General features: G+C 27.0%; 4 protein-coding genes across 7 annotated transcripts in view; 2 read left to right on the plus strand and 2 right to left on the minus strand.

The window, feature by feature from the left end:
• LOC123264989 (C-factor-like) lies at positions 1 to 24104 on the plus strand. Of its 4 annotated transcripts, none has more exons than XM_044728552.1 (6): positions 1 to 134; positions 199 to 330; positions 4688 to 4739; positions 5094 to 5284; positions 5771 to 6138; positions 24088 to 24104. In XM_044728552.1, coding segments are annotated over exons 1-6 (804 nt in total). In that variant the 5' UTR covers positions 1 to 74; the 3' UTR covers positions 24089 to 24104. The 4 variants fall into 4 exon arrangements, with proteins under 4 accessions (XP_044584487.1, XP_044584486.1, XP_044584488.1 ...); XM_044728551.1 differs by lacking the exon at positions 24088 to 24104 and adding an exon at positions 6635 to 6681 and having other exon boundaries at positions 5771 to 6135; XM_044728555.1 differs by lacking the exon at positions 24088 to 24104 and adding an exon at positions 6635 to 6681 and having other exon boundaries at positions 14 to 130; positions 5771 to 6135.
• Positions 6863 to 9539, minus strand: LOC123264990 (B-cell CLL/lymphoma 7 protein family member A). Its single transcript, XM_044728556.1, has 4 exons — positions 9433 to 9539; positions 9284 to 9359; positions 7201 to 7309; positions 6863 to 7122 (listed from the first exon to the last, which is right to left on the minus strand). Exons 1-4 carry the CDS (start codon positions 9522 to 9524, stop codon positions 7004 to 7006), a joined length of 396 nt encoding a protein of 131 aa, XP_044584491.1. The 5' UTR covers positions 9525 to 9539; the 3' UTR covers positions 6863 to 7003.
• LOC123264987 (zinc finger CCHC domain-containing protein 8 homolog) lies at positions 9896 to 21100 on the plus strand. The gene is made up of 8 exons (XM_044728549.1): positions 9896 to 10206; positions 13437 to 13635; positions 15328 to 15620; positions 15875 to 16088; positions 16217 to 16391; positions 19750 to 19838; positions 19909 to 20360; positions 20969 to 21100. Exons 1-7 carry the CDS (start codon positions 9941 to 9943, stop codon positions 20329 to 20331), a joined length of 1659 nt encoding a protein of 552 aa, XP_044584484.1. The 5' UTR covers positions 9896 to 9940; the 3' UTR covers positions 20332 to 20360; positions 20969 to 21100.
• Positions 21101 to 27907, minus strand: part of LOC123264991 (small integral membrane protein 14) — a 7833-nt gene continuing 1026 nt past the window's right edge. Inside the window, exons 3-5 of the mRNA XM_044728557.1 lie at positions 27219 to 27273; positions 22117 to 22259; positions 21101 to 21559 (exon numbers count right to left, since the gene is read on the minus strand). Coding sequence (XP_044584492.1) covers positions 21518 to 21559; positions 22117 to 22259; positions 27219 to 27273 — 240 coding nt within the window. The 3' untranslated portion in view covers positions 21101 to 21517. The remainder of the gene's footprint in view (positions 21560 to 22116; positions 22260 to 27218; positions 27274 to 27907) is intronic.

Raw genomic sequence — 27907 nt, forward strand, 5'->3', positions numbered from 1 at the left:
CAATTAGATTAAGACAGCGCGCAGAACTGCTATGCAGTTGGTAGAAAAGATGCGTAAAATAAATTTCATGATACATGTTCAAGTTATTCACGTCGCAGCGATACGCCGCTCAACAACGTATTGTAGCTAGGTTAGTAAATTATAATTGTAAAAAAATAAATTGTTTTTGTATATTTTTAATTATCATTTATTTTTCAGATAAAAATGCGTTCGATTTTAATAACTGGTTGTAACCGAGGATTAGGTTTAGGATTAGTTCAACATTTAACTCAATTACCAAATCCACCGGAAAAAATTTTCGCTACTTGTCGTGATATCAACAAAGCTCAGGTAAACAATTATTATTATTATTATTATTATTATTATTATTGGGCTTAGAATAATAATAATAATAATAATAATAATAATAATAATAATAATAAGAATAATAATAATAATAATAATAAATGTCTATCTTTATCAATTATTATTATTATTATTATTATTATTATTATTATTATTATTATTATTATTATTATTATTATTATTATTATTATTATTGTGTTATTAAATGCTCAGGGGGGTTGTCCCCGGAGTCCGATTCTCCGAGGGCCCAGCCTGAGCTCCATCCATTACTGCTGGACCACTCCGCACAACAAGGCGGTTAGTGATCACAGCAGGCCAAAGTCATTTTCCTAAGTAGACGGAGGGAACCTAGTATGACAGCCTTCTGCATCCTGACCGCCAAGAATTCAGCTTTTGATGAGCAAGCTGGAACTCTGGCAAGTGAGGATACAAAAGACTGTTTCATCCCTCCGAGGACGCCAACAATCAGGACGACGAGCTTGACACGGTAACCTGGGTAAAGTTTGCCAATTTCAAACAGGAGATCCTGATATATCTGTCTTTGTGCTCTTCTTTGGCTGAGATGTTGTATTCAGCCGGGGCCGAGAACTCAATGACATAAATGTCACGAGTAGCCTTGTCGAAGAGCACAATATCAGGTTTGTTGTGATCTATCCGCCGAGTTGTTGCAAACGGCATGTTCCAATAAATTTTGCAACTGTCATTCTCAACAACCTGGGGAATATCTCCTGGCAGATAAGGCAGCACTGGTGTCATATCAATACCGTAGTAATGACGAAGATAGTAGTACAGTACTCTCAGGGCAGCATTGTGACGATGGATATATGCACCTCTCGCCAGCACAGGACATGCTGACAAAAGGTGCATGAGCGTCTCCGGGTGTTGTTTACACATCCTACATGACGTGTCCAGAAGCTGCACCTGGAGCACCTTGCTACGGTATTCTAGAGTGTTAATGACACCATCTTGGCAAGCAAATATGAACCCTTCAGTCTCGGACATCAGGCCAGCTGACTTTAAGAAGGAAAACGTCAGCTGGGTGGACAAGCCATGATCACGCACGTGTTTGAAGAACACGCTGTGCATGGACTTGTCCATCAGTTCGCCTAGGAGTAGTTTTTCCTCGGCGTTCCTGATGACGCTCTTGAATTCCTCCTTTCGGAGTTCCATAAGAGCGTTTATCTCTCCAAGACCAAGGGTTCTTGCTGCATATATAGCTGCCTTATACAAGAACGACCCCTTATGCGCATTCTCATGTTTATGAACAATTTGCATAAGAAAGTCATCCTCGTCTGCAGTGAAATTGACAACTTCGTGTGTTAAACCCAGGACCAAACGATCATGCAGCCGCTCCAAACTCTGCAGACCTCTCCCACCGATGGACCGGGAGAGGTATAATCTGGCGACTGATGAATTGGGGTGCATGCTCCGGTTCATGTTGATAGTCTTACGGGTTTTGATGTCGAGATCTCGCAGATCCTTTCGGGCCCATTTTAAGACACCGAAAGAGTATAGTAAGACTGGGACAGCGAGCGTGTTAGTAGCGGAGACTTTATTTTTACCGGAAAGTTCGGAGGACCAAATTTTCCGGAGTCTCCTAACATACTCGCTACGGAGAGTTGCTTGGACCTCGGAGACCGCATGCATGCGGTGCTCTTCCATTCCTAGATATCTATACAACTCTCCGGCGTCTAATTGTCTTAAAACGCTCCCATCTACCAACTCGACATCATCACCCGTAACAGAGCACTTACCCCTCGCCAGATGTACGACCGCACACTTGTCCAACCCAAAAGACATTCCGACATCCCGCGTGTACTCTGCTACGATGTTAAGAGCCGCCTTTAGATGATCTTCATCAGCACTATAAAGCTTCAGGTCATCCATATAAAGCAGATGGGTAATCGAGTATTTTCGATCACCCGGAGGCCCCACAGAGTACCCACGAGTTTTACGGAGAGCAACAGATATAGGCAGCAGTGAGATGCAAAACAGCAGAGGGCTTAAGGAATCACCTTGGAAGACCCCTCGTTTGTACTCTACAACTCCGGTTATGTGCAATGCGTTTCCACTTCCAATGTGAAAACGCGTTCGCCAGAGCTGCATTGTACGCCGAATGCATTCCACTATTTCAGGATTGACCCCCAGGCATTTGAGGAGATATAAAATCAACTCATGAGAAGTTGAGTCAAATGCCTTGCGATAGTCGATCCAGGCCATTGACAGGTTGCGTTGATAGTAGATCGCATCTTGTGTGACACATCGATCAACTATCAAGTTCTCTTTGCAACCTGACAGGCCTCTTTTGCTGCCACGCTGTTCATATATCTGTTGCCATACAGGTTCTATCTCATGCAAAATACGGTTGTTTAAAATTTTTGTAAAAATTTTATAAACCGCATTCAAGCAGGTGATAGGCCTGTAATTCTTTGGGTCAGACAAGTCACCTTTTTGGTATCAGTACGGTTCGCCCTTCCACGAGCCAGTCTGGAATCGGTTCGTCAGCTCTAATGTACGATGTAAATATACGGGCCAGATGGAGGTGGGTAGAAGTAAACTTCTTCCACCAAAAGACATTTATGCCATCTGGTCCGGGGCAGCCCAATTTTTGCTGCCATTTAGAGCTGAACGAACTTCATTCACACTGACTGCAGGGCTCTCTTCATCAGCATTCTGTCTACGGTGTTCCCGACAGAATGCTTTAAAGTCGTGCAGAGCTGGAGTATTGGCGTTCACGTTTGGTTGATCTCCATACAACTCAGTCCAAAAAGCTTCCACCCGCTTAGGTGTTGGATAATTCCCGGTAACATCGGTCTTTGGTGTCAGAAAGCGTGAAGGGCTGGATCGAAACAACGAGTTGTCGACCAACCGCTTCAGCCTTTTCTCTAGTGACTTTTTGGCAGTCACTAAAGCCCGCAATTTATTGAGAGACTCTTCCTTGATGACAAGAAGAGTACTTTTATTCAGTGTGTGATGACGCCACCGAAGTTCAGCAGCAATGCGCCGAATTCGGGGCGTGTATGCTCTTTGAGTTGTTTCAAACTCAATCACACACTGAATGCGGGAGACCTGTTTCCGGGATCTGTCAATTTTGAGTCCAAGTTGTGAGATGCGCTGTCTCAACCTTGCCTCGATTGAGAGACAATGTCTCTCTCTCGGAAAAGCCGAAACTGCTGCACCATACACAACCTGGCTCACAGTGAGCAGGGTGGAATCCTCCAGGATGTTTGCACGGAGATCTTCATTTACCGCTTCTAGCTGTTGTTGGGAGTAAGTTATCTTTTTAGATATACTTACTTGCCGTCCTATAAAGGGATTGTTGTCATCCAAGGAGGAACGGCGTCGCTCTTGGTGTAATTGCGCTGGAAAGGAAAGTCTATTAGACTGCCTTCTATCCGGCACAAGCGATCTTCTATTACGCCGAAGATAAGCGGCATAATTACGCAGGTGTTTAGGCGTAAAATGCTCTAGCTCCGGATGCATATCACTCCAAAGAGTGTGCATCCGGGCCATATAACCGCTCACCTCCGGCTCGCTACGTTGGTAGCACACCAAGAGGTCGACTCGTAGTTCCTCCGTCCACTTAAAGAAAGTCCTTAAAGCGCCAGGGTCGTCATCGTTCATCGGGTCCGGCGTGCTCCTCCCACCTGATGAATGGTCCTCATCCGAAAAGGACCGGTTGTGGGGAGCACTTCTGAGTTTATTATTATTATTATTATTATTATTATTATTATTATTATTATTATTATTATTATTATTATTATTATTATTATTATTATTATTATTATTATTATTATTATTATTATTATTATTATTTCATTCGATTCTTTAATGCGACTAATAATAATAATAATAATAATAATAATAATAAAATTTTGGCTTGGATTATTATTATTATTATTATTATTATTATTATTATTATTATTATTATTTCATTCGCTTCTTTAATGCGACTAATAATAATAATAATAATAACAATAATAATAATAATAATAATAATAATAATTTGGCTTGGATTATTATTATTATTATTATTATTAAATTTTTTTTTATAGTGCGACTAATAATAACAATAATAATAATTCAAGTCAAAAATTGATTATTATTATTATTATTAAATTTTTTTTTTATAGTGCGACTAATAATAACAATAATAATAATTCAAGTCAAAAATTGATTATTATTATTATTATTAAATTTTTTTTTTAAAGAAATTAAATAAACTTACCAATAAAATTATTTTCATTAACAGATTCACTTTTTACAACAGTTTCATTAATACAACTTAAATATTTAAAAAACTTCATAGTAACAAAAATTAATAAATAATTATTTTTTACAGAAATTAAAAGAAATAGCTGAAAAATCAAGCAATGTCTGTATCATAAAAGCAGGTAATCATAATTATTATCAACAATGATAACTGTTGACTTTTAAACTAAATGATGACAATGTAGAGTTAAAACTTTATTCCGCGATAATTATATTGATTGTGCATTAGCAGTGTTAGTATAATATTTATCAAGGTCATTTTTACGACTTATAATGCATGTTATTAATCATCGATTTTAGTTTCGATCTAGGTAAAATTATTTAACAAATTATTAAAAATTATTTAAAAAATCATTAAAAATTATTTAAAAAGTTATTAAAAGTTATTTAAAAAATTATTAAAAAAATTTTTAATAATTGATAACCACTAATTGATAATTTATAATCACTAATATTTATTTTTTTTTTCCTTTTAGATTTAACAAACTTTAAAGACTACGACCGGATTGTAAATGAAGTAAGCGCGCAAGTTGGAGATGCTGGTCTGAATGTTCTGTTCAACAATGCTGCGATTTTATTACCTTCGTCTAAACTTGACAGTGTTAAAGCTGAAGATTTGACGGAAAATTATTTAGTTAATACTGTAGTGCCTATAATGCTTACCAAGGTATTTATTTTTATAATTGCTGCGTGATCAACATTCAATTTTATTTAAAAAAAAATATTTTTTAAATAAAATTTTATTTTTATAAAATAAAAATACAATTTTAATAAATATGCAATTAAATTTAGCAATCACTTGATCATTTTTTAATTTTATTTAACAAAAAAAAATTTCTTCTAAATAATTTTATTAAAAAAATTGCATTTTTTATTTTTTTTAAATTTCTACGTCAATTTTTTGTCATAATTTATTTTTTACAAAAATTATTAAAAATTTTCTAAATAAATTTTTATAAAAAAAATTTTTTCTGGAAAATTATTTAAAAAAAATTGCACTTATAATTTTTTTTTAATTTCTACGTCAATTTTTTTTGCCATAATTTATTTGTTGCAAAAATTATTAAAAATTTGCTAAATGAATTTTTATAAAATAAATTTTTATTAAATAAAAAAAAATTAATTATTAAAAAAAAATATTTTTTAATTAAAGGCATTCTTACCATTGCTGAGAAAAGCAGCAGCAGGAAAACAAGGCATGAGTGTAGACCGCGCAGCTGTTATCAACATGACATCTCTGATGGGCAGCATCGCAGATAACGGTTCAGGTGGATCTTACCCCTACAGATGCAGCAAAGCTGCCCTGAACGCTGCAACCAAGTCGATGAGCGTTGATCTGAAAGAAGACGGGATCCTGGTAGCTTGCATGCATCCTGGCTGGGTCAAGACGGACATGGGAGGGTCCAATGCTCCAATGGATATTGATTCCAGTGTTCATAATATGGTCCAGACGGTCATGGGTCTTTCTGAAAAAGACAATGGAGCTTTTCTCAGACACGATGGGACTATTTTACCCTGGTAAGATTTTTTTGTTCCTAAAATTGTTCAAAATTTTTAATAAAAAAAAATTGTTCAAATTTTTTAATAAAAAAAATTTTTCAAAATTTTTAATAAAAAAAATTGTTCAAAGTTGTTAATAAAAAAAATTTTTTTAATTAAAAAAATTGTTCAAATTTTATAATAAAAAAAATTGTTCAAATTTCTTAATAAAAAAAATTTTTTTAATTAAAAAAATTGTTCAAATTTTTTAATAACAAAAATTTTTTTAATTACAAAAATTGTTCAAATTTTTTAACAAAAATTTTTTTAATTAAAAAAATTGTTCAAATTTTTTAATAAAAAAAAATTTTTTAATGAAAAAAATTGTTCAAATTTCTTAGTAAAAAAAATCAAATTTTTAATAATTAAAATTAAATTTTTTTAATAAAAAAAATTTTATTAATTAAAAAAATTGTTCAAATGTCTTAATAAAAAAAATCAAATTTTTATAATTAAAATTAAATTAATTTTTTTTCAGGTAAATTTTCAGATTTTCATTGAAAAAATTTTTGTATTTTTCTGATTTAAATAAATGAACAAATTTAAATAATAAATTTTTATTACTTAAAATTTATTTCCAATATAAGATCTAGTTTTTTATTTTTTATACATTATAATTAAAATATTTACACAAAACTCTAATTAGAGTTTTAAAATAGTGTACTCGTGAGGCTTAAATTAATTAATAAATCTTAGGTGTACAATATTAAATTAAAATAATATTTATTATAAAAAAATTTTAATATAAATGAAATAATGATTGTGGAAATGATAACAATGATAATGCTGATGCATCATTGGATGGTTAATCCTTCCGGTGGATATTAATTATCATGTGGTAGAGTAATCAATCAGTCTTGAGTACTTTTGGAGCTGGCTCGCTGTTTTGCGAGTTTGAATCTTCCGAGAACCCTAGATGTGTTGAAAAATCTGTCATTCCTTGTGAATCACTTACAGTCGAAAAGCCTATTTAATAATTATACTTGTAAAATAAAAATAAATAAAATAATAATAACAACAATAATAATAATTTTTAAATTTTACATGTGTTGGAGTCCTCGGTGAGTCCGAAATTCGAGTTGTTTGATGAGTCCATTCCACTTTTTCTTGGCAAACCATTTTCTTTATCAGCCAAGGACTTTGCTTTTTTTTTCTAAAAAAAATAATTTTTTTTGATAAAATATTATTATTATTATTATATTAAAAGTAGCTAATTTTTTAATTATTTAAAATATTTTACGATTAAATTCTAATATAAAAGAAAATTTAGCATATAAATTTAACTTGTGAAGTTTTAAGTAAAAATTTAAAACATTCTAAATAAATAAAAAAATTTTTTAATGAAAATTTTTAAGTTCTAATTAAGAAAATTTAAATAAAAATTTCACATGTAGAAAATTTAAAAAATTATGAGTGTAATTTTTTACAATTATTTTTTTAATTCTAACTAGCAACCTTGCAGTCACTTCGTGACTGCTGTTTGTGAACTATAAATAAACAAAATTCTGCTTTGTTAAATAATGACTTTTGTTAAATTCTACTGAACTCTCTTAAATATTGACGTTTTTAAAGATATAAGCTCATCCCGGTGTTACACTCATCAAGAGCTTTCATTTGAGTACCCACATGCATTTTTGATATATTTTTCATATATACATATATATAATGTATATAAATATATGAAAAATTGAAGTGGGTACTCAAATGAAAGGTCTTGATGAGTGTAATGTCGGAGTGAGCTTATATCTTTAAAAAAGTCAATAGTTCACCAGAAATGAGGTAATTTCTTAATTATTGATATTTTTAAAGATGTAAGCTCATCTCGATGTTACACTCATCAAGACCTTTCATTTAAGTACCCATATGCATTTTTGATATATTTTTCATATATTCATATATATAATATATATAAATATATAAAATATATGAAAAATTGATGTGGGTACTCAAATTAAAGGTCTTGATAAGTGTAGTGTCGGAGTCAGCTTATGTCTTTAAAAATGTCAATAGTTCACAAGATACAAGGTTATTTTTCAATTATTGATAATTTTAAAGATGTAAGCTCATCCCGATGTTACAGTCATCAAGACCTTTCATTTGAGTACCCACATCAATTTTTCATATATTTTTCATATATACATATGTATAAATATATATAATATATATAAATATATAAAATATATGAAAAATTGATGTGGGTACTCAAATGAAAGGTCTCGATGAGCGTAACATTAGAATGAGCTTTTATGTTCAAAAATATAATTAGTTCACAAGATAAAAAGTAATTTTTTAATTATTGACATTTTTTAAGATATAAACTCATGTTGACGTTACACTCATCAAGACCGTTCATTTAAGTACCCACATGGCATTTTTTATATATTTTATATATATGGTATTTGTGAAATATATAAATATATAAAATATATGAAAAATTGATGTGGGTACTCAAATGAAAGGTCTTGATTAGTGTAACATCAGAATGAGCTTATATCTGTAAAAATCTCAATATTTCACAAGATAAAAGATCATTTCTTAATTATGTATCTAGAGATATTTTCGAATGCAGCTAAAATACTCATAATAAATTGACTATCGGCAAGAATGATATGAAACCTTTAAAAGGCACAAATTAAAATTAAGACCTTTGCAAGGACAATAAATTTCTTTAAAAAAACCGAGTTTATCATGACTATCCTGGACACAAAATTTTATGAAAATTAAGTTAGCCGACACTCAAAAATTTTTGATTTTTTTTTTTTATTAAAAATTATAACTAAAAAACCTTTTAAAAAATTCCACGTATAATTTTTAAAATTTTCTACATGTGAAAATTTTTGTTTCAATTTTTTACAAATTATTTTTCAATAATATAATTTATAAAAATTTTCAAATGTCGGCTAATTTAATTTTCATAAAATTTTTCTTGTTCTCTCAATAATATAAATTAGCTTTAAAAAAATTTTTGTCTGATATAATAATTAAAATGGAGCAAAAAAAACTATTTTTTTAAAAACTACCCTAACAATATTTCAAATTTTTTACAAATAAAATTTTTTTCAAAATAAATTTTTAATATTTAAAAAAAAGCTACTATTAATTCCATAAATAAATATAAAATTCTAACCAACTCAAGCGTTGATATCGGTACCCATTTGTAAATTTTCATGGTAGTCTCTCCTATCGTCACCCATTTTTTTTCCCTGGAAAAAAAAAAAAAAAACCTAAATTAAAAAACTCCAAATAAATATAAACCACAACAAAGTAATTAATTACCAGTGCCGAACTTTATCCACAACTTGCATAACTCGTTTAATGTCATCTTTAGCACGACTCCGAGTTTCTGCTCGCACAGACCGCGACATCATGATACACTTTATTAATTAATTAATACAATTTAAAAAAGAATAACTCTGCCGCTCTAACTATAGCGAGCAGCTGTTATAGTTTAAATAAATAAATAAATAATTTTCCTAAACTTAAACTTAATTATCAAAAGACGCATCAGCAGGTTATACTTTTATAATAGTTTTTTTAGTAGTGTTTGAGTGATTAAACTTGTTCAGACTGACAGGAGGGCGCTGCTAAGGCGGCCATTTTGTAAATATAAATAAATTTCATCAGCTGTCACCAGATGTCGCTTCCGAGCAACTGAAAAGAACGCATTACAAATAAATAAAAATATAAAAATACAAATACAAACAATAAATAATAAACAATAAATAAAAATTGTAGAAATTTGGAATTTAGTGAGTTATTTGTTTTTTTTTTCGGATAATTTATCATGAGTTGCAACGGAGACTCTCAGGAAGCCGACGACTCGGTAGTCTGCTTGGACATTAGTCAGGACTCATCAGTGTGCGAAAACGATGCCGATGTTACTGACCACAACGACCTGGACGATAAATCCAGTGAAGGAAAAACTCTGCCACCTGGTGCGGCTCCAGAAGGGTTCATTGTCATCGACGAAGCCGTCGATGACCTCGAGGAAAAAAACGAGGATGATGAACCAGTTATTAAGGTTATCTTTAGGGACAAAACTGTTGCCAAGTAAGTTTTTTATTTTACTTAAATTAATGAAAATCAAGTTAGCCATTTCAAGATTTTTAGAAATTTTTTATTGAAAAAATTTCAATTAAACAAAAAAAAAAAAAAAAAATTGTCACATGTAAAAAACTTTAAAAACTATAAGTGCATTTTTTTAGAAATTTTTTTTTAGTTGTAATTTAATTAATAAAAAAAAATCAAAAATTTTTAGATGTCTGCTAACTTCAGTGTCATGAAAATATAAAAATTAAGTTAGCCGACACTCAACAATTCTTGAATTTTTTTATTAATTAATAAATAATAGTTTAAAAAAACTAAAAACACGCTTTTTATAGAAAACCAAACTAAAAAATAGAAAATAAATTTAAATTAAAAATAGTGTTAAAAATTTCAATAAATATAAATTAATAATAGTGTAAATAAAAAAAATGTATTTTATTTTAAAAAAAGCGTGAGGTGCATGGTGTCAATAGTTATAAATATTTTATTGACAGATATGAGTAGAGTGATTATCATTTTGATAATATCTTAAAAAGCACCCACGCTTTTTTTAAAATAAAATACATTTTTTTATTTACACTATTATTAATTTATATTTATTGAAATTTTTAACACTATTCTTAATTTAAATTTATTTTCTATTTTTTAGTTTGGTTTTCTATAAAAAGCGTGTTTTTAGTTTTTAAACTATTATTTATTTTTACTTTTAGTTTGGTTTATTTATAAAAGCGTGATTTTTAGTTTTTAAACTATTATTTGTTGATTATCAAAAATATTCAGGCGCGCAAATTACCCACGGAGAGTTACATACTGACATACTGACATACTGACATACAAGTGAAGCTAATAAAAAATAATTATTTATAAATATTATAAATACGGGGAATCAGAGTTCGATTTCGGAGAGCGAGCCTGAGAAACGGCTACCAGAACCAAGGAAGGCCGCAGGCGCGCAGATTACCCACGGAGAGTTACTGACATACTGACAAACTGACAAACAAACAAACTGACATACAAGTGAAGCTAATATAAAGCGTGTAAAAATTAGAACTAAAAAACAATTTTTAAAAAATTCCACATATAATTTTTAAAATTTTCTACATGGGATAATTTTTGTTTTAATTATTTTTCAATAAAATAAATTATATAAATTTTTAAATGGTTAATTTAATTTTCATATGAAAATTAAGTTAGTCAACATTTAAAAATTAAAAAATTTTTTTTTTATTGAAAAAATTATTTTAAAAAAATGTCACTTGCAAAAGACTAAAAACTGCAAGTGCAATTTTTTAAAAGTATTTTTTTGTTCTCAATTTAATTATTAAAAAAACAAAAAATTAAAATTGTTGGCTAACTTTAGTATTATTGAAAAATGAAAATAAAGTTAGCCGACATTTAAAAATTTTTATGATTTTTTTTATTAAAAAATAAAAAAAAAAATTTTTTCATTTTTAAAAAACTTTAAAAACTATAAGTACAATTTTTTAAAAATATTTTTTAGTTATAATTTAATAAATTAAGCAAAATAAAAAAATAAAAAATGTCGGCTAATTTTATTATTATAAATGAAGTTAATCGACATTTCAAAATTTTTAGAAATTTTTTATTGAAAAAATTTCAATTAAACAAAAAAAAAATTGTCACATATAAAAAACTTTAAAAACTATAAGTGCATTTTTTTAGAAATTTTTTTTTAGTTGTAATTTAATTAATAAAAAAAAATCAAAAATTTTTAGACGTCTGCTAACTTCAGTTTCATGAAAATATAAAAATTAAGTTAGCCGACACTCAACAATTCTTGAATTTTTTTATTAATTAAAAATTAGAACTAAAAAACAATTTTTAAAAAATTCCACATATAATTTTTAAAATTTTCTACATGGGATAATTTTTGTTTTAATTATTTTTCAATAAAATAAATTATATAAATTTTTAAATGGTTAATTTAATTTTCATATGAAAATTAAGTTAGTCAACATTTAAAAATTAAAAAATTTTTTTTTTATTGAAAAAATTATTTTAAAAAAATGTCACTTGCAAAAGACTAAAAACTGCAAGTGCAATTTTTTAAAAGTATTTTTTTGTTCTCAATTTAATTATTAAAAAAACAAAAAATTAAAATTGTTGGCTAACTTAAGTATTATTGAAAAATGAAAATAAAGTTAGCCGACATTTAAAAGTTTTTATGATTTTTTTTATTAAAAAATAAAAAAAAAAATTTTTTCATTTTTAAAAAACTTTAAAAACTATAAGTACAATTTTTTAAAAATATTTTTTAGTTATAATTTAATAAATTAAGCAAAATAAAAAAATAAAAAATGTCGGCTAATTTTATTATTATAAATGAAGTTAATCGACATTTCAAAATTTTTAGAAATTTTTTATTGAAAAAATTTCAATTAAACAAAAAAAATTGTCACATGTAAAAAACTTTAAAAAATATAAATGCATTTTTTTAGAAATTTTTTTTTAGTTGTAATTTAATTAATAAAAACAAATCAAAATTATTTACACGTCTTCTCACTTCAGTGTCATTTTTATGATACTAAAGTTAGCCGACGTTTTTAATTATTTGATTTTTTTTTAATAATTAAATTAAAACAAAAAAATATTTTTAAAAAATTTCCCTTACAGTTTTTCAAATTTTTTACAAGTGACATTTTTTTAAAAATAATTTTTTTAATAAAAAAAAATCTAAAAATTTTTAAATGTCGGCTAATTTAATTTTCACGTCATTTTTATATGAAAATCAAGTCAACCATTTCAAAATTTTTAGAAATTTTTTATTGAAAAAATTTCAATTAAACAAAAAAAAAAAATTGTCACATGTAAAAAACTTTAAAAACTATAAGTGCAATTGTTTTATAAATATCTTTTTAGTTTTAATTTAATTAATAAAAAAAATCAAAAATTTTTACACGTCTTCTAACTTCAGTGTCATTTAAATTAATAGATATCTAATCTAACAATTCTTTTAATTTTTAATAATAATTGAGTTAGTCGACGTTTTTAAGTATTTAAATTAATTTAGTAGATATTTAAAAATTTTAAGAATTTTTTTTCTTAAATTAAGTCAAAAAAAAATTGACGTAGAAATTTTTATAAATTTAAAATGCAATTTTTTTTAAATAATTTTCCGAAACAAATTTACTTATTCAATAAAATTAAAAAATTGTTTTTTGAATATTAAAAATAATAATTATTAATTTTATTGATTTACATTTTTTTTTTAGAGAGTACCGGAGAAGAGTGAAGGAATATTTGGAGAGACTAGTGAGGGTCGATTTACCAGAAGACGACTCCTCAGACTTGGTTCTAGAAATTTGGGATAAAAATTCTGAAAAAACAGAACGCGAAGATTTAAGTAGTCTATTTACAATTGACAGTAAACCTAGCAAGGAGGATTTCTGTAAAGTCCCAACTTATGGAAAGGTATTTTCATTTGTGATACTAAAATACATAACCAGACGACGATTTTTTATTTTTTTTTTAAATAAATTTAGTCCAGAAATTATTAAAAAATAATTTATAATTTTTTAGAGTTTCAAAATATTAGATTTTTTTTTGCTATAATCTATATTATTAAGATAATAAGCAAAATTTTTTTTTATCATTAGAAAAGTTTTGACCTGGAGTTGGGTCTTTTCATGGTTTCTTATCGTTCTCACCAATAGTCAATTTATTATAAGTATTTAGGCTGCATCCGAAAATGCTCTATTTCTAGATACATAATTAAGAAATAATCTTGTATCTTGTGAACGACATTTTTAAAAATATAAGCTCATCCCAATGTTACACTCATCGAGACCTTTCATTTGAGTACCCACATCAATTTTTCATACATTTTATATATTTATATATTTCACAAATACCATATATATTAAATATATAAAAAATGCCATGTGGGTACTTAAATGAAAGGTCTCGATGAGTGGAACATCGAAGTGAGTTTATATCTTAAAAAATGTCAATAATTAAGAAATGAATTTTTATCTTGTGAATTATTGACATTTTTAAAGATATAAGCTCATCCCGACATTACACTCATTGAGACTTTTCATTTGAGTACCCACATCAATTTTTCATATATTTATATATATTATATATATGTATATACATAAAATATATGAAAAAATGCATGTGGGTACTCAAATGAAAGGTCTCGATGAGTGTAACATCGAAGTGAGTTTATATCTTAAAAAATGTCAATAATTAAGAAATGAATTTTTATCTTGGGAAATATTGACATTTTTAAACATATAAGCTCATCCCGATGTTACGCTCATCAAGACCTTTCATTTGAGTACCCACATCAATTTTTCATACATTTTATATATTTATATATTTCACAAATACCATCTATATAAAATATATAAAAAATGCCATGTGGGTACTTAAATGAAAGGTCTCGATGAGTGTATCATCGAAATGAGTTTATATCTTTAAAAATATCAATAATTAAGAAATGACATTGTATCTTGTGAACTATTGACATTTTTAAAGATATAAGCTCATCCCGATGTTACACTCATCAAAACCTTTCATTTGAGTACCCACATCAATTTTTCATATATTTATATATATATTATATATATGTATATATAAAAAAAAATATATCAAAAATTCATGTGGGTACTCAAATGAAAGGTCTCCATAAGTGTAACATCGAGATGAGTTTATATTTTAAAAAATATCAATAGTTAAGAAATTACATTGTATATTGTGAATTATTGACATTTTTAAAGACATAAGCTCATCCCGATGTAACACTCATCAAGACCTTTCATTTGAGTACCCACATCAATTTTTCATATATTTTATGTATATATATATATATATATATATATATATATATATATATATATATATATATATATATATATATATATATATATATATATATATGAAAAATATATCAAAAATGCATGTGGGTACTCAAATGAAAGCTCTCGATAAGTATAGCATTGGGATGTGCTTATATCTTTAAAAAGGTCAATGGTTAAAAAAGTACAGTGCAATTTAACAAAAGTCATTATTTAATAAAGTAAAATTTTATTTATTATAGTTCACAAGTCACGGCAGTCACATTATTGATTAAAAAAATTATTTGTCTCAAATTTACAGAAATTCGACCGAGTGTTAAAAGAATCATCAGGCAACTCTGACGAAGAAAAAGAATCAATAGGACCAAAATTAACATGCTTCAACTGCCTGGCCAATCATAATCTTCGTGACTGTCCCAAGCCGCGTAATTTCAACGAAATAAACAAGAACCGCAAAGAATTTTCTTCTCGATCAAACAGCAAGAACTCGCGTTACCACGTTGATGAGGTTAAATTTGTACCTGGTGTACTGAGCAATGATCTAAGAAAAGCACTTGGTCTTAGTCATAACGAATTACCAAAACATATCTTCAAGTACGAAATTTTTATTATTTTAAAAAATAAAAATTTTTTCAATTTATATGTTTATTTTTTAATTGAAAATTTTATATAAAATTATTCAATAGAAAGTTTTATTGGAACCTTTTTAATTAAAAATTTAATTTAATTTTCTAATTGAAAATTTTATATAAAATTTTGTAATAAAAAATTTTATATAAAATTTTTTATTTATTGCTAATTTTAATAATTGCTATTATTAATTAATTATTTAAAAAATAAATTTAAAGGATGAGAACACTGGGATACCCTCCAGGGTGGTTAGAAGAAGCTAAACTGGAGCACTCGGGATTAAACTTGTACAACTCGGACGGCAGGCGAGTCCTAGACCCAGCAGAGGAAGTCGGAGAAATATTTTCTCCTGAGGACAATATCAAGTTTGATATTAAAAAAATTCACGACTACCCGGGATACAATGTAGCGCCGGCGCCAGGTGTCAGAGATGTAAGATCATGAGTATTAATGAGTATCGACGTTGAATCGACGTCGGAATTATTTATTTATTTGGTGGTGATACGTACCACGGAGCTTGGAGTTTTATTACTGTACGTCGTTGATATGATCTGGAACAGGCATACTGGAACCCGGAGATGCAGGCAATGCACAGTAAGGAGGCCATGCTGATGATGTTGGCGCACCGCAAGGCTGAACAGGGCTACAAGAAAAAGAAACTAGAGACCACCACCAGCCAGCCCAGTCCTGATGCTGATGTCGAGCTTATAGAGATGGATTGCGAGCCCTCTGAGGGTAATTATACTTTATATTAAAGGATTTTATAAAATAGTTTATTTAAGGTAAAAGCCCCGATTATTGACACTATAAGAGACAAAGTTATGATTTGATTTTTTTTTAAGCAATCAAATATCAATATCGTTGAATTTTCTTTGTAGTAATCTCTTAAGTAATGTTTTTACTAATCAAATTTTTTAAAGTTATAATCACAGATATTTACTAATTAATTTTAAATAATTAAATAGATTATCCGGATACACCAATTATCGGCAGGTTAAAAAACTGATTGATCTAATTATTGACATACTTTCGCCCCAATTATTGACACCTATACTAAGCATGCCTACAATCATCTGCATATTCTTATTTATCCAAACTTATTATTAAGTAATCAATTTTATTAAAGTTTATTAATGATAATTTTCATGAATGATTAATTACTTTTAAAAATATAAAAATTTATTTTAAAATAATTTATTTAATCAGAAGAGTTCAAACTCTTACAGTTAATTTTTTAGATTAAAGTCAAAAAAACGCGTCTTAGCGCTGTCAAATGGCTGTCAATATGAGATTCAACTTAAAAATTATCAACTAGTTATTGACACCCATTATTTAAATATTATAAAACATACAATTAATTTCGATTATTAAATTTTATAAATTTTTCATTTATTGTTAATTAAAAAAAAAAAAAAAGATGATATTATTAGATGAAGAAATGAATTTAAACTCGGCATTTAAAAAAAATGCTTTTCTAATCAAAGTTGTTAAAAAAATAAACGTTCGTAAGCTGGTTTGATGAACTGGTGGTAACTTTATTTTTTTTTAATAATTAATATTTAATATTTTGAACTGACAGTAATTTTTTTCAATTTTTTAATTAATTAGAATTTAATAAAAATTTATATGATAGTTATTCTTATTACAGATGATTAAATATATTTAAAAATAATTTAGGGTGTCTATATTTAGACCCCTGTCAATAATTAGGGCTTGTACCTTATTTACTAATTAGTTTTAAATAACTAAATAGATTATCCGGATACACCAATTATTGGCAGGTTAAAAAACTGATAGATCTAATTATTGACATACCTTCACCCCAATTATTGACACCTATACTAAGCATGCCTACAATCATCTGCTTATTCTTATTTATCCAAACTTATTATTAAGTAATCAATTTTATTAAAGTTTATTAATAATAATTTCCATAAATGATTAATTACTTTTAAAAATATAAAAATTAATTTAAAAATAATTTATTTAATCAGAAGAGTTCAAACTCTTACAGTTAATTTTTTATTATTTTTTTTTTTTTTATTATTTTTTAATAATTAATATTTAATATTTTAAACTGACAGTAATTTTTTTCAATTTTTTAATTAATTAGAATTTAATAAAAATTTATATGATAGTTATTCTTATTACAGATGATCAAATATATTTAAAAATAATTTAGGGTGTCAATATTTAGACCCCTGTCAATAATTGGGACGTTTACCTTATTAAGTAATCAATTTTATTAAAGTTTATTAATGATAATTTTCATGAATGATTAATTACTTTTAAAAATATAAAAATTAATTTAAAAATAATTTATTTAATCAGAAAAACTCAAACTCTTACAGTTAATTTTTTAGATTAAAGTCAAAAAAACGCGTCTTAGCGCTGTCAAATGGCTGTCAATATGAGATTTAACTTAAAAATTATCAACTAGTTATTGACACCCATTATTTAAATATTATAAAGCATACAATTAATTTCGATTATTCAATATTATAAATTTTTCATATATTGTTAATTAAAAAAAAAAAAAAAGATGATATTATTAGATGAAGAAATGAATTTAAACTCGGCATTTAAAAAAAATACTTTTCTAATCAAAGTTGTTAAGAAAATAAACATTCGTAAGCTGATTTGATGAAATGGTGGTAACTTAATTTTTTTTTAATAATTGATATTTAATATTTTGAACTGACAGTAATTTTTAAAAATTTTTTAATTAATTAGAAATAATAAAAATTTATATGATAGTTATTCTTATTACAGATGATTAAATATACTTAAAAATTATTTAGGATGTCACTATTTAGACTCCTGTCAATAATTGGGGGTTTTACCTTAGTTATAAATAGATTAGAATTTCGCAATAAACAAAAATTGTTTATTTATTTATTTTGTTTTGTACATGTCAATGTGGTTGGGTCAAAAATTAATTTATATAATTAAGAGACTAAGAAAAATTTTTAACGGGTATATCTTTATCGTAAATTGGGTTTGATATTTTTTCAGCGATAGTCATTTATGATTTAAATAATTGAGAGAGTAAGGAAAATTTTTCGACGAGCTTATTATTATTTTTAAAGGAATTTTTTGTAGTTTAATTTGGTATCATCAGAAAGGTCTTCATAAGAATTAATGCCTAGGTTTTATATATTTTTTAGAAAATTTTTTATTTAAAGTTTTTGGAGGAGTTTTTAATAGTTTTTTGGTTCTATAAATTTGTTCTATGACATTTGTCCATTAAATTATTAGTAATTGATCCTGTGATAGCACTATTATTTTTAAAATTTAGTTAAAAAGTACCTAGACTATGTATAGTGTCATAAATATCAAAAAATCATCAAGTCTAAATTTTCTTATAAACAATCCTTAATTTTCGGCAGTCACGTAGTGACTGCTTGCTAGTAAGACTTCAAATTTTTAATAAATTAATTTTTATATTAATCACTTAAAAAGATTTTTAAAACCATAATTCAAAAATTATTTTTTTTGACCAAGTACTTACAATCTAAATAATTTTTCTACTTGAAAAAATTAAATTTTTAATTAAAAAGCTTTAAATAAAATTCTTAATCAAATAACTTTAAATAAAGTTATTAATTAAAACATTTTTAATAAATTTAAATGACTAAATCTTGGGAATTTGGACAATAAATGAAGATTTTAAATTATAGGAATTGCAACGTTTCGCTGATTTATTTCAGCTTCATCAGGCAAACTAAAAATAAAAATTTATTGCCCAAATTTCCAAGATTTAGTCATTTAAATATTTTAAAACATGGACGAGAATTGAAATATTAATTTTTAATAAAATTTTTAATTAAAATAATTTTTCTACTTGAAAAAATTAAATTTTTAATAAAAAAGCTTCAAATAAAATTTATTATCAGAAATTTTAATTAAAATTTTTTAATAAAAAGCTTCAAATAAAATCTTTAGTTTAAAAGCATCCTATAAAATTTTTTATAAAAAAATTTTATATAAAATTTTCAATTAAAAATTGAAAAATTTTATTTTTCAATAAAAAAAAAAAAATAAATTGCTAATAATGATAAATCTTAATTATAATTTTTTTTAACCACCCTAGATTCTGTAGTGGAATTTGTACCAGTTAACGGTGAAGATTCTCAAGATCCATTACCTCCAGGATGTGAAGAGCTACCAGTGACTCCAAAAGTATTTATTTATTAACCAAAACCTGAATTTAATAAAAAAAAATTGTAAATAATTAAATAATAAATTTTAGCTTGATCTATCATGTGATTCACCGTCGCTAGCCGACTTGGAAAGAAGAAAGAAACTGCTGCTCCAGGAGCTGAACGACTCCCCGATGTCCAGCCCGGGTACACCCAAGAGCTCCCTGAATAACTCAACTGCCGAAACTCCAAAATCTGCAGCCAAGTGTCTGAACATTTCACCGAAAACTCCAACGCAGAGTTCAAACGAAACTACGCCGAAAGTTGGCACGGTTAAAAGCGTCGAGCTGGGAACGCCCCTGCTGAAGAGCACTTCCAAGTTCACCAGGCTACCTTCCAGCGGGAATTTCTCCAAAGACATTTGTGATGTTATTAATTTTGAAAATTTACCTGGCGCTACTGGCAAGTACGAAAAAATGAGTGGTATTATCCAGAAAATACGGACGACTCTCTCGAATCAAGACTTTTCTTGAATGTCACTTTTTTTTATAAGCGTAATTATTTCGCGTTACTAAAACCATGAGGATGTATAAAAAAATTTCAAATAGTAACTAGTATAATCTTGGATTGTACTGAGTACAATCTTGGATTATACTGAGCATAATCTTGGATTATAGTGGGTATAATCTTGGATTGTACTGAGTATAATCTTGGATTATAGTGAGTATAATCTTGGATTATACTGAGTATAATCTTGGATTGTACTGAGTATAATCTTGGATTATACTGGGCATAATCTTGGATTATACTGGGCATAATCTTGGATTATACTGAGTATGATCTTGGATTATACTGAGTATAATCTTGGAGTATACTGAGTACAATCTTGGATTGCACTGAGTATAATCTTGGATTATACTGAGTATAACCTTGGATTATGCTGGGTATAACCTTGGATTATGCTGAGTATAACCTTGGATTATACTGAGTATAATCTCGGATTATACTGAGTATAACCTTGGATTATACTGAATGTAATCTTGGATTATACCGAGTATACTCTTGGAAATTTTTTTTGTTTTTTTTTTCATAGATGTTAATGCTTTCAACATTTTTACATTAATTGGAGCAAAAAAAATTTTTTTATACTTATGGTTTTAATAACGCAATTTTATAAAATAATTGTTCAATTTAGACGCGTTACAGTAAATGTTTTTTGTACATAAATTCTTTGAAATGCGGTTACGAAATTATATTTCTTAATAAAATAAAATATTATGAAAAAAAATATTCAACACTTAATTGAATTAATAATTTTTTTGTTTATTCAAACCCTGGAATGTATTATTAGTCATATAATTTTTTTTTCCACACATTTTTTTTACAGTTCCACTCGTTATATTAGAGTTAGATTTTTTGCTTAATTTACAATTAGTATTCACATTATTCCAATATATATTTTATGATTAAAAAATATATATTTATATTTTCCTGGCTTAGAATTATTTAATATCAATATAATATAATAATTAACTGTAATAAATTTTTTAAAATTGTGCTTTGACAAAATTTCAATATTTAAATAATACATCACAATTTTATAAATTAATTTTAAATAATTATTTTTTAAATAAAATTTTTTTTTTCTTTAATAATAATTTAATTATTTATAATTTTATTTATTGAAAGCCCGTAATTATTGAAGATTCATTTTTTTAATTAATTTATTGGTGGTGGTGCTGGTGGATCATCATTTGGACCCTTTAAATAAAATTATTTAATTTTTTTAATAATTAATAATTCTAAATTTTTTTTAACAATAAATTTAAACTAATAAAAATTAAAAATAATTTTTATCGTATCTGTAATTAATTAAAAAGTAATAAAATAAACTTTAAAAATTTTCTAGCGTCAACTTTCTATTTATAAAATTTATTAGTTGATTATTTTTAATTTTAAAATAAATCAATTCCAATAAAAAAATTTTTCTAATAATTATTTTCAATTTTTGACATGTCAAATTTTTTTATTAAATTTTTATCATAATAATTTTATTGATATAAAATTATAAAAAAATTTTTAATGTCAATTTTATTTCAAATTCAAAAAATTCCTAACTAGAAAAAAAAATCCAAACTAAAATTTATTAATTTATTTAACCAAATTAATTGAATAAAAATAATAATTTAGTTTTTTTTTTTATAAATAAATTATTTTTTTAATTTTTTTTAGCCATAATTTATTTTTTAAAAAAATTATCAAATATCTGTTTAATGAATTTTCATAAAAAATAAGTAAATAAAATAAATAAAACTCACAGACGATTTCCTTGGCTTGACATCATCCGCGTAGCTCTGACGAAGCGAATTAGGTCTGAACAAGTACATCAGCGTCATCGCGACAAACGCGATCCCGATGACCAAGAAGTCAGAGTTCTGCTGTCCGCCTTCTGGCCCGGGAACTTTAAACAAAATTAAAATTTTAGTTAATAAATAATAGTTTAAAAAAACTAAAAACACGCTTTTTATAGAAAACCAAACTAAAAAATAGAAAATAAATTTAAATTAAGAATAGTGTTAAAAATTTCAATAAATATAAATTAATAATAGTGTAAATAAAAAAAATGTATTTTATTTTAAAAAAAGCGTGAGGTGCATGGTGTCAATAGTTATAAATATTTTATTGACAGATATGAGTAGAGTGATTATCATTTTGATAATATCTTAAAAAGCACCTCACGCTTTTTTTAAAATAAAATACATTTTTTTATTTACACTATTATTAATTTATATTTATTGAAATTTTTAACACTATTCTTAATTTAAATTTATTTTCTATTTTTTAGTTTGGTTTTCTATAAAAAGCGTGTTTTTAGTTTTTTTAAACTATTATTTATTTTTTACTTTTTAGTTTGGTTTATTTATAAAAGCGTGATTTTTTAGTTTTTTTAAACTATTATTTGTTGATTATCAAAAATATTCAGGCGCGCAAATTACCCACGGAGAGTTACATACTGACATACTGACATACTGACGTACAAGTGAAGCTAATAAAAAATAATTATTTATAAATATTATAAATACGGGGAATCAGAGTTCGATTTCGGAGAGCGAGCCTGAGAAACGGCTACCAGAACCAAGGAAGGCCGCAGGCGCGCAGATTACCCACGGAGAGTTACTGACATACTGACAAACTGACAAACAAACAAACTGACATACAAGTGAAGCTAATATAAAGCGTGTAAAAATTAGAACTAAAAAACAATTTTTAAAAAATTCCACATATAATTTTTAAAATTTTCTACATGGGATAATTTTTGTTTTAATTATTTTTCAATAAAATAAATTATATAAATTTTTAAATGGTTAATTTAATTTTCATATGAAAATTAAGTTAGTCAACATTTAAAAATTAAAAAATTTTTTTTTTATTGAAAAAATTATTTTAAAAAAATGTCACTTGCAAAAGACTTTAAAAACTGCAAGTGCAATTTTTTAAAAGTATTTTTTTGTTCTCAATTTAATTATTAAAAAAACAAAAAATTAAAATTGTTGGCTAACTAGTATTATTGAAAAATGAAAATAAAGTTAGCCGACATTTAAAAATTTTTATGATTTTTTTTATTAAAAAATTATTACAAAAAAATTAAAAAAAAATTTTTTCATTTTTAAAAAACTTTAAAAACTATAAGTACAATTTTTTAAAAATATTTTTTAGTTATAATTTAATAAATTAAGCAAAATAAAAAAATAAAAAATGTCGGCTAATTTTATTATTATAAATGAAGTTAATCGACATTTCAAAATTTTTAGAAATTTTTTATTGAATTATTGATTATCAAAAATATTCAGGCGCGCAAATTACCCACGGAGAGTTACATACTGACATACTGACATACTGACGTACAAGTGAAGCTAATAAAAAAAATAATTATTTATAAATATTATAAATACGGGCAATCAGAGTTCGATTTCGGAGAGCGAGCCTGAGAAACGGCTACCAGAACCAAGGAAGGCCGCAGGCGCGCAGATTACCCACGGAGAGTTACTGACAAACTGACATACAAACTGACATACAAGTGAAGCTAATATAAAGCGTGTAAAAATAAAATAGAAAAAAAAAATTAGAAAAACGGTAGACCCTACCGTCCAACTTCCCGCTAATTCCATACCTAGGTGCATAAAACTGCACTAATGACGTTTTTGAGCTCTTCGAGCTCAAAAATACAATTTATGTGTTATTTTGTGCTCTTCGAGCTTAAAAGTCTGATAGAAGTATCATAGAACAATAATTTTTAAATTTTCAAACCGCACTAACTTTTAAATGAATCAACTGATTTTCACGCGGTTGGCAGTATGGGGGCGTCCATTAATTACGTGAGGTGTTCTAGGGGGGGAGTGGATCATGCTAAATCTTACCAAATCTCACTTAGGGGGAAGGGGGGGGGGGATCTTAACAAATATCACGTAATTTTTTCTCTAGCAGAAAACAGTGTAAAATTGCGTGAAAAAGTATTTCTATAATAAAATATGGCCAAATTTGACACAATAGTGTTTGTCGTATTCGTCTGAACCCTGCAGAGCAGCAAAGTAGCGCTCGATTGTTTAACAGGCGAGACCATCTTTTTCTCGTTTTGCTCTCACGGAGTTCAACGGAACTATCTCTGTCGCACTCCCAACAGCAGAGCAATTGCAGTTTCGATTGGTTTCACGAAACGAATGAAATTTTTGAAAAAAACGCTTTGTGGTGAAATAGTTTATTAAATTATCTATTTTTGCCCTCCGGGCGGAAAGTGGCAACTTTCGTCCCGCTGCACTAAACTAAGTTGCCGCTTTCCGCCTTCGTTGGACAAAAATAGTATATTACAAACCTGTGGCAAGAAAATGAGAAATGCCCAGAACACATATATGTTGCCCGAGGCGAAGCCGAGGTCGACATATATGTGGTCTGAGATATTTATTATTTTCCTGCCATAGGTTTGTATACTATTTTTCTGTCCGACAGAGGCGGAAAGCGGCAATTTCGTTTAGCGCAGCGGGCCGAAAGTTGCCACTTTCCGCCTGGAGGGCAGAAAATAGTATACACTCCACGGGAAGTAAATAAGAAAGCCTCAGATCACGTGTTTGTTGACCTCGGCTTCGCCTCGGCCAACAATTTTATGTGATCTGAGACATTTCTTACTTTACTTCCCTAGGTGTGTAATATACTATTTATCTGTAAAAACGTTTTTTCAAAATTTCCATTCGTTTCGCTAAGCCGATTGAAACTGCAATCACTAGTCTCGCCTGTTAATTTGATTATTGATCGATAGGATTCACTAATTTTTTAGGTATAGATTTCTTTAGAAATCTATCGGTGGTAGCCGGTCTCATGTCGTAATTTTAATACAATTTTGTCATAATATGTTTAATTATCTTCAATTTAAACTATTGTTCGTCGACTTTTAATACTTTTTTCAATTTATTTCGTAGTTGAGAAAATTCAAAAAAAATCAATAATAAATTAAATTTTAGCTTTTATCATCAAATTATTTTTATATGTAAAAAATCCTATTTTTTAGGTAGATGTCTTTAAATATCTATTTGCTGTAGTCAGTCTCATATCGTTATTTGCAAAAATATAATAAAAAATAAATTTTAGGACATTACGGCCTTTTAATAACGTGTTTTTTTCAATATTCAAACTATAAATCTACCTATCCATGTCGGGTGTAGCCGAATGGCACTTTTTTTCTCAATAATCCAACCCGTTTACAGCCAAAACATAAATTTTGAATAATCTCGGGTGAGATTAGGGGAGGGGGGAGGGAGTTGAGGAAAATCTTACGAAATCTTATCAAGGGAGGAGGGGGGGGGGGGTTAAAAGATTCTCAAAAATGCCTCACGTAATTTATGGACGCCCCCTATTTGACGCAATTTTTTTAGTTTCATGACGAATCTTCAAGTTTAAATTGATAAAACTAGGAAATTTGGAGTAATTCCAAAAAAACATTTTTTAGTAGATTTCATAGAAATCTAACTATTGCATTGGTCCTCATGACGGAACTTTTGAAAAATTTTGCTATATTTCGACTCAGCTCGTCAAGCGAATTCAGAAAATGCATATGGTTCAAAAGTTTATATATGTATGTATTTATATATATATATATATATATATATATATATATATATATATATATATATATATATATATATATATATATATATATATATATATATATATATATATATATATATATATTTATATATATATATGGGATATAACGCGGCTTGTCAGGACGATAGCGTCGCCAATTTACAACGGATCTCTACCAAACTCAACATACTTATTCTACAGATAAATACCAAAGTCAAGTTCGAAGATGAGCTTAATCGGTCAAGTAATTTAGAAATACCAGGATTTCAAAATTTTGAAAATCATAAAAATTCATATTTCTTCACTTTCGAACTCGAATAACTTTTGAATGGGATAACTTATTGCAATTCTGTAAATTGCATCCGAAAGCTCTTTAAATAAGCTTTAATGTGAGTACCATGTCATATGTGTAGTCTCAAAATTATGCCCCATTCCCCTATGCCAATTATGAAATTTGCTATTGCACTGGTTTTAGTATTTGTCCGTCGATATATATTTTTGTCGATTGCATATAAGTTAAAAGCCCTAGTTCTGTATACAATCTTCGTTATATTTTTTTCTATTCATGATGAAATCTACTTCCATTTCGGCTGCCGAATGGTCTTTTTTTTGGTTTTCTTTCGTTCATGATATTTCTTGAACGAATTGACCAATTTTGACCGGCTTGACGGCGATCGACGTAATTTTTTCATGCTAATAAGGTAAAAGTCCCAATTATTGACGCTATAAGAGACAAAGTTATGATTTGATTTGAGTACGTTCCGATCGGTTCAGTCGTTCAAAAGTTATAAGCGAGTCACATAGTCACACACACACACACACACACACTGATAGAAGGATTTGTTTATAGTTAAAAATATTTGTTAATATTTAACAAATCATTTATTAGAGACCACTTTTTAGTCCTTAACAAATATTTCTTAATATTTAAAAAGATTTATTAATATTTAATAAATGAATATCAGATTTATTAAATACAAACAAATCATTTTAAATACTAAGAAATATTTATTTAATACTAAAAAGCAGTCTCTAATAAATGATTTATTAACTATTAACAAATATTTTTTAATACAAATAAATCCTTCTATCAGTGCATACAGGCATAGTGACAACCTCGCGGGGATAGTCAGAGAAGCTTCCTGTGACCTTCAAACGTCGAGATCTGATAAAAACTCGATTTTTGTGAAACGGGGTGAAAACAATAACTTCCCGATTTTTTAAAATCTTCGATTTTCTTAGCGGGAAGTTAAAAATTGTAAAATAAATAATGATAATTACATACGATTTGTCAAGTTGAAGCACTCGTTATCAGTACAGGCTGCTTGCGATTGCCTCAGCTGCAACAGTAAAAATTTATTATCAGACATAAAACTATCACATCTATTAAAAGTCAATTATTACTTGCTATCTACGCATATGCTTGACTATTTTTTTATTTTTTTTTAACATATAAATTTGTTAAAAAAAATATTTTTTTTAATAATTTTACTTGTTAATTTTTTTATTTTTTGTCACTAAAATTATTAAATATAAATTAATTTTAATTAAAAAATTTCATTAAAATTAGCAGTAGACAATTTTTTAATTTTTTTTATCAAATTTGTTAAAAAAAAATTATTTTTAAAAAATTGCATTTTTAATTTTTAAAAATTTTACAAGTCAATTTTTTTTTTAATTAATTTAGAAGATAATTAATAATTTTTTTAATTAAAAAAAAAAAAATAATAAAAGTGACAGCTAATTATAATGTCATATTTTTTTATATAATTTATTGTCACTAAAATAATAAAATATTTGCTAAATAAATTTTAATTAAAAAATGACATTAAATTTAGCAGTAGACAATTTTTTTTATCAAATTTGTTAAAAAAAATTATTTTTAAAAAATTGCATTTTTAATTCTTAAAAATTTTACGTCAATTTTTTTTTATTTATTTTTTTTCTTATAAAAATTAATTAAGCAGATAATTA

The sequence above is a fragment of the Cotesia glomerata genome, linkage group LG5 (assembly GCF_020080835.1).
Source record: "Cotesia glomerata isolate CgM1 linkage group LG5, MPM_Cglom_v2.3, whole genome shotgun sequence".
NCBI classification, from domain to species: Eukaryota; Metazoa; Arthropoda; class Insecta; order Hymenoptera; family Braconidae; genus Cotesia; species Cotesia glomerata.